Source organism: Tigriopus californicus, chromosome 6, assembly GCF_007210705.1.
Source record: "Tigriopus californicus strain San Diego chromosome 6, Tcal_SD_v2.1, whole genome shotgun sequence".
Lineage (NCBI taxonomy): Eukaryota > Metazoa > Arthropoda > Copepoda > Harpacticoida > Harpacticidae > Tigriopus > Tigriopus californicus.
This window is the reverse complement of record NC_081445.1, coordinates 14,799,765-14,807,692: the sequence shown is the minus strand read 5'-3', so window position 1 is coordinate 14,807,692 and position 7,928 is coordinate 14,799,765. Positions and strand designations below refer to the sequence as shown.

Here is a 7,928-nt window from a genome sequence, read left to right as displayed (position 1 = left end):
CCTAGTGGCTAAAGTTTAAAAGTGATCTATTTCCCATATTACTTAATTGTTATCCATCAACACGGTGCTTAGAATGTTGTTAGGTAAGTTTATTGGCTTTGAAAGATGAGCTTGATGTTCATGTACCTTCATGTTACTTGTACCTTATGTAGCACATATTATTCCCCAAATCGCCTACCCAGTATCAAATAGTTTGAGCTATTTGATACACTTTATGATTTCATGTCTATCAGCTGATGTTTAAGTAAATGTTTTTTGAAGTCGGTCATATGCATCAAACGTTGAATCTTTGAAATGAAAGAACACTCTAGAGAGACAATTTCTGAAGATGATTATTCCAATGGTCATTCAACTCAATATCGAGCCATGAGTTGAGTGATTATGTGGCATAACTCTGACAACATTGTTAAGGAGTCGGTTTAAGTAACAACAGAATGTGAACTCTGTTTTGACCCTCACTCAATTCAAGCTTGACCCTGAACATCTTCGATGTCTGGTCCGTTGTCAGGAACAAGTTCGTTCTCCTCGGTTGGATATTCGGAAGGTTGTGTGAGAAGGAAGTTGAGTGAGAGCAACAACGGGAAAGTGGCTTTCTTCTTGTCCACGTCAAAAATGGGCGTGCTTTGATTCATCATTAGAGTGGCCTTCTTCACGCCAGAATTGGCCAGATAAACCGGCTGAAGAAAGGGAGGGGAGAAGAAAAATTAAAAGTCAAGGCACAAACGCCAACTACTGTACATTTGAATGCAGGCATCATGCGCTCATTACCTGTTCCTGTTTGTTCAGGGATGCCACGTTTACTTTGTAGAAGAACCGCCTACGTTTGGCATGGCTCAGGAGACCTTGGAGCTCATTGTTAGGCGAGGACATTTGATTGCGCTTGATGGACAATTGGAAGTTGTCGAAGGTCAGGATGAGATCCAAGCCCATGTGAAAGCCTGTCCAACGCCAGACGTGGTGAGACCCTAGTCATGGATAGAAAGTGATGTTAAGAACGGAACGGCTCAAACGGGGTTCCTCAAGGTGCAATGATTACCCGCAAGTTCGATGATTCTTCCACAGCGAAGAGCATGCTTCTCGAAATCCTCTAAGGACACGTTCAAGGGACCAATCTCGGAGCCAAAGTCCACGGCGAGCATATCGTGCCAGTTTTTGCGGTAAATGGGAAGCATCCAACTGTCGGGGATGATTCGATCTAGTTTTGAGAGAAAACAACAGGATTGATAAGAAATCACTCAAAGATTGGATGCAGAAACGGAGAAGCCGTTCTGCTATTTTTCTACGGACACCAGTTGCACCTTTACTTTCATGATTGCGTGGACATCTCAGCTAGGAATTAGAAAATTGTGAAACAAGACAGAATAATACTTGGTCTTTTTTGTTCTCCATTATTTCCTGGGCACTGAGAGCGCACAACTTTGGGCGGTTCTGAGGCTCAATTGTGCTGAAGGTTTCGGACACGATTAAAATCAAACGAACACAAGTAGTCAGGATCACGAGCTTCTAGATATATGGACTGCGACGGTCTGCTCTTGGTCATAGATATGCTCAATGAAAGGCAGGTAATTATGACATCATTTACTTGAAAAGTAAAGTCATGTTTTTAAGAGCTTATGAAGCTGACCAAGAGCAAGCCGAAAATTCGAATTTGATGTAATGTTTACAACATAACTTTGGATATACGTATCTCCTGGGTGGCCTTGACATAGTATTGGGCTCAAATTTGGCCAAGTTCATCTATTGAACAAGATCTTGTGGTCATATGAAGCGCTTACTTGGAAAGAAGTGAACGGTTTATGAGATACGAAAGCTTTGCTTCCGTCGCAATCCACAAATCTAGAAGTCCGTGACAATATCTAGATAGAACTGCAACCTAACTGCATGGAACTCGATTTTAAAGGAATTAAATAAGTTGATCGAAATCCTTTCATGGTGTTTGCAAATCATATTTTTTGAAGGCTTGTCATTAAATGGGGTGCTAGCATAAGCAAACAGGGCATCAATATTTTTTTAACGTGCTTCCACATTGATACTTCAATCCTTGGGCCATATGTATCATTTTATTTCGGTTGAATGAAGCCTAGCTATGATCTAATGGCGTTTTGGAGGCGCAGAATTAACTTTGGGAGTCACAAAACAACGTCAAAAATGGGACCAAAACGCAAACAAACGTTTTTGTTAACGCTGGGTTGCTTTAGTATACGTAAAAAATAACGGGGCCAATTATAATTGACTCAGATAGCAAGTTTATTGAAGTATTGTGAGACGGTCCTTTGTAAGTGCATGTAGTGCCATCTAGCCATTTTTTCCGACTCTTTTTATACGAAAATGATGTAGTTCGTCCTTCCATGCAATAGCAAACGTGTTTCGAAGTTTTGTTCCATTTTTGAGCAGAACAAAAATATATTCCCAATGAAGTGTGGCGATGCACAGAAGCCTTAAATAAATCACAACCACAAGATAACCTGAATGATGAGCAATTTCATCAAAAGTGGAGCAGGTCTCAATTCGTTCTATGAAATCAACTCCCCCTAAAACTGTTTGAAACTCGCACTCGCAACATCTAGTTAAAAAACCCACAAAATTCAAGCTCCTTTGAAGCTTCCTTCCTGTTTTTTTGCTACATTAACCAATTGGAAGATGTAATGGTCGAAGCTCATCCCTTCGGACTCAACACTCGCCGACCGATATATAATGAAAGACCCTTTACGTTTGATATTAACTATTAGAAGGACTGAAAACCCCAAGTCAAACAAATTTCATTCGAGTCCTCATAACCCCACCATCATCTCAACCAAACCAATCACCTTTAATCTGCATCTCCATATCCATCTTGTGATTGCCCATGTAAGTGAGTCGGAGTTGTCGAAATACGGGAATAAATTCCCGCCCTTCATCCGAATCCAAAAAGCACTCCGGGTGGGTTTTGCCTCGTTTCTGAAATGAAAAAAAAAGACATTCAACGTAATTGAACATTAGACTCATTATTAGAAGGATATGATCAAATCCGCCCGTCATTGTGCCCCTCGAACTTCACATAATCTCATTAGGAAAGCAAACAAGAGTCTCGCCCAACTTGCTCGCGCACTGTAAAGCCATCAAGCTCGTTCATACATCGTATTTCATTATCAATGCAAAATTTTGGTCAAAGGTTGACAAGTTACTCCCATGCTATGAAGAAAAGAGAGCTGAGGTGGAGGTACGTGGAAGCAGTAGTTTAAACAATGCTCCCAATAGTTCACAGTACATAATACATGTGGGAGTTTTTTTTTTTCATTCAGAGAGAGATAAGCCTTAAATCTCAGGTTTTGGCCTAAATGATGTCATCTTATGTGAAATGGGGAGTTCATTTTCCTGGTAATGCTTGAGCACACCGATGAAGGATCCCTTTTTCTCTTTTGTTAAGACGAGGATAAATGCTTCAGAATCAACGCGTCGTTGAGTATTTCAATTGTTAAAGAGCTTGGAGGCATGCTTACTCTAGTTTTTAGTGAGCTTGCCATGGTATATTTTTCAATCTACTAGTTGCCTTTCACTCGACCCAATTCTAGCTCAAAATAACAATTCTGAGACAATGCTGTCACTAAATTATCGTTTATTGCCACATTCATGATTTGATACATCTACTAGTACATATTTATAGTGGTTTTATGAGCAATGCGACTGTCATCATCGTTTTTCATTAGCGATGGTCATGAAAATCACCCGGGATCGGTTGGAGGAATAGAATCTCATCGAGTGATTAGAACCCATAACTCCACTGACCCAGAGAACTAGATCACTTGCTTTCTTCTGTCCGAGAAGCTCAATCAAGCTAGTGTCTTTCCTCGTTCGAAATCCTAGCTGGAAGGTAGATCTGACATGTGGAATCTCAAATGCCCAAGATCGCGGCTTCCAACGAAGAATCGAACTTTTTTTTTTGTTTGAATAGAATATTACCGTACGGTACACACAAACGAAGCATGAGAATGACGAATGGCGACGGTCTTTGATCCCGTTTGCATTAAGAAGTGTCCATGATAAGACAAAGCCCTCAAATCAAACCGTTCGCCAGAAGAAGTTTTTGAAATGGCTTGATTACAATAGGAGCTTGCTTGAGAATAGCAGATTGCTTGGAAGAGTTTCTTCAAGATTAATGCATTCCTGAATGAATGAGGCTGAAGATCAACATTTTGAGAGGAAAAGTTAACACTCACTTTGTTGTGGTGAAAATGTAAAAAAACCTTTTTGCCTTTGAAATCAATGCTTTTGAAGTTGCATTTCTTTTAGAAACTCCATTCTTAATGACGCCGAAGCGTCGAAAATTAGTACAAACCAAGATGGAAGAGCAATCAGGATTGTGGTTAGAATGCCCAAAGAAATCAGGAGAGAGCTTGTGCACACGGATACAGTCGGAGGAGTAGAATCTCACAACTTGTGCAGATACAACTTCTCCACTGGATCAATGTCACATGACTGTTGTAGGCCAGGATCGATGCCGTCAGGTCTTCACACCAAGTCCAAAGGGAACGAGTGAAGGAATGCGAGTGGATCGTGGGTCAATCTAAGCTAGAAGAGTTAGATCTGGCATGAGGAGATGCCACTCCAAAGTCACAACTGCCTGAGACCTGTCCTTCCAGCTGAGCTTAATGGAATCTAATGAGACCAGGAGAGGAGTGAAGTCCTCAAATAAGAGTCGCTTATCTTATCTTGGCACAAACGCACACACCCACCACCGACACCCGAGGAATCTGGTGCTCAAGCCCCAAGCAAGAGAGGTGGCATTAAGCGGCAGCTATTCCCTATCACATCGATCCTTCAACAACAGGGGAGGGTGATTATGAGTATGACCCAAACTCAGGCCATCTCTACGATCCATCCGTGGGCCTCCCACACTATCCAGGTTTATTTGACCGCCACGCTGGCATGACCAGGTCAGATCTCTTCGGCTCGGGTGGAATAGCAAGGGCTTCGTAGAGCAGAGTTACGTTAACATTTATCTAATGCTTAGTGATTGGACTCACAATAATTGCCTCTAAGGCCAATGACAGCACAAAAGTATGTATCCGTACAGTAATGAAGGGAATATTACATTCATGACATTAATAGGTTTTGTGACGTCATTAGTATTACTTTCGTCAAACTTAGGATTTGAAGCACACGCCTTGAGATGATTTGAATCGCAACTCTTTGGGCCTTGCTTAGAAAAGTCCACCCTTTTTTCAAGATTCGACGAAAGTCGCAAAATGAGTCCAAAACCGCGGTCTAATTCTCAAGGAATGCAGAGTCCATGACGACAGATGCATGAGCTACCACGAGGAAAATTGCCCAAGGGCAAGGGTGTCCAAACAACGGAATTAAGGGACAAAGCGGACCAATCAACCGGTTAATGCTTTCTATTCGCACACGAGAAAAAAAACGTCCCTTCCAGTTCAGAAATGGCAAAACCTAAAATCCGAACCAGAGATCCCAGCGTTGGGTATTTGGGAGCAACTCCGATGAAAAACGCGAGTTCATTATTCTAGGTCCTTCTTTCACGATAGCGTCTCTTCATTGGGAACATTTAGATGGAATATTAGCTGTCGTAGACATTCGGGAATTGCCAGTTGTCTTGAAAGGTTTGGGATAGTTTGGTACCGGAAAGAGAGTCGATGTACCCGTTATAAATGAGAGGTGATAGAATGTAATCATTCCACCGATCATCGAACAACGGATTGGGGCTTCCATCGGGTATCTTTTAGTCCACTGATACTTGATTGTACAAGGTTAACAGACGCACCAACTAGAACATGGACGCCTTCTTGAGTAGGGCTGGTATTCTCTTTCCTCTTTGGTTCCTCCTCTTGATCGTCCACTTAAAATGATATTCGAAATCATATATGGAGGGAGGGGGAATCATCCTTTTTTTCAACGAATTTCCACGACATTAGACTTGGTCTTTAAGCCTGTTATTTAAGAGTCTTCAAATTTTCAATTTGTTTGGAAATCATGACCCTTTTTTAAAATTAAAGCTCTCTTAGAAGTGCAAAATATATGCCTTGTTCAATATCAATGGCGCCGTCAGTATCGATTTTAAAGCCTACTAGTGTAAACGAAAGGAGTGCTTCTTAGCACTACCTAAAAGGAGGTTGAGCACGGTGCCAAAATAATGGTCACGTATGAAAGAAGAGATTTTGCATTTCTAGCATTAGAAATGTCCCGGTTCGATTCTCCATCCCGACCTTTCTCCAAAGGTAACTTTTAGACGCTAACCAATCTGATATGAGACTTGAAATTGCCTATCGAGATTTGGAAATTAATGCAATGGCTGGCTTGGCTAGCTGTCTGGCCGGGCGAAGCTCAAACTTCCCCTAGCACCCAAATACAAAAAACAAACCTGTACATGAAATTGGCACTTAGAGTGAAAATAGGCCATTAAGCAAGATTCTCATTGAATACATCTTTACTTTTGTATGATACGACTCGTTACACTCTTAGCGACAATGGATTTTATGATAAAATGAAAATATTCACCTCTGCCTCCGAGGCATCAAAATTTGACAACAAAAGCCTTGAGGGTGCAATGGAAACATACCTCGTGGCTATTTAAGTACCGTGTGTGATCTAGTTCAGTTTGTTCAATACTTATCAGAAAGTCAACAGACATAATTCGTTCCTAAGCTCGTTTCAAGACGTTTTAAAGCTAACTATGATGTCACTTGCACAACATCTTGAGTAAAACGATAAGTGATGACTGACATGATTATTAGACTCCGATAAAATATGTTGTTTTCACGTCGAGCAGAAATTGCAGAAGTATGACGGTTCTGATGTTGTTAGAAGGAGGTGGATCGAGGCATTTGTAAGAAAACCGGTTAGGCCAACCTAGAGGGCTAGTTTTTTTTGCTCTTTTGCGGCTGCCTGGTGTGTGCGATGGGGATCGGCTTTGAACACATTTAGTTACGTGATTCTCAAAATCAAGTTCCAAATTCAGGGAGCCAGTGAGTTGATGACTCGTTTGTCTCCTTTGGTTGAAACTGAGTAACGCAAGAGAAGTCGATCAGTCCGACACCCTGCTGCCCAACTACCAAAATGTGTTCAAAGCAAAGTCTCAAATGGCTTGGTTGGAGTGACTTTTCTCTGACAAGCCCTCTAGGTCAACCCTCTCTGGCATTCAAAATACCTTTCATTGTTGCTCACAACGAGAAGCAGAGGCTAATTCACAGAGGGGCATGTATCTGACGCGACATCGTCCAGAATGGTAACTGAGGTGACCTCTATGGTAAACAAAATAAGATTGTGCATGGACAATCCGGAGACATCATTGAACCATCTACAGACTTTGCCTTACATTGCCACGTCGAAGGGGTTGATATTTGAGGACATGGAAGTGCAGATGTCCTGGCAGGATGGCCAGATAGTAAGCATGCAAAAACTGTGGATTGGAATCATTATTTTGGAGCTAAAAGAGCTAGATTGTCACTGACAACACCCTAAACATTAAGGAGGCTAAATTCAGAGTCAATTATCCTTTTCCTCATCGTTTTATATAAGGGCGGTAATGAAGACGTAATGAAAGCGTCGAATTCGTAAATCAATTGCCCCAAGTTAATTCTTAAAAAAACACATCACTCATGATCAGTTCACGGTATGAGGAACCTCGTTTCTCTCAGTCTCCAATGTCGATCAAATTCAATATGGGAAACGTTGCTTTTTCAACCATTCAAATTCCGCAAAAACATTGAGCTTTGCTTAAATTGGAACGTAGGGCTTAGTCACACCTCATTTGTTACTACTGTACGTGAGGGAAATGCGTTCTACCCCACACATTGAAGACCTGTGATGACTCAACCTGATATATAAAAAAAACCCTATCGTGGTGTGGCTAATCTGTAAGTGAGGAGGGTGTATTAGCATAAAGAGCTAATATGAATCAAAAGAAAAAAATGTCATTTAAAGTCGATAAAACA

General features: G+C 41.3%; 1 protein-coding gene across 1 annotated transcript in view; it reads right to left on the bottom strand.

Moving 5' to 3' along the window:
* Positions 1–314: 314 nt before the first annotated feature.
* The window catches only part of LOC131882316 (germ cell-less protein-like 1), a 26,185-nt gene continuing 18,571 nt past the window's right edge, over positions 315–7,928 (bottom strand). The window contains exons 5-8 of the mRNA XM_059229427.1: positions 2,808–2,937; positions 1,037–1,195; positions 769–965; positions 315–677 (exon numbers count right to left, since the gene is read on the bottom strand). Of these exons, the coding sequence (XP_059085410.1) occupies positions 465–677; positions 769–965; positions 1,037–1,195; positions 2,808–2,937 (699 nt within the window). The 3' untranslated portion in view covers positions 315–464. The remainder of the gene's footprint in view (positions 678–768; positions 966–1,036; positions 1,196–2,807; positions 2,938–7,928) is intronic.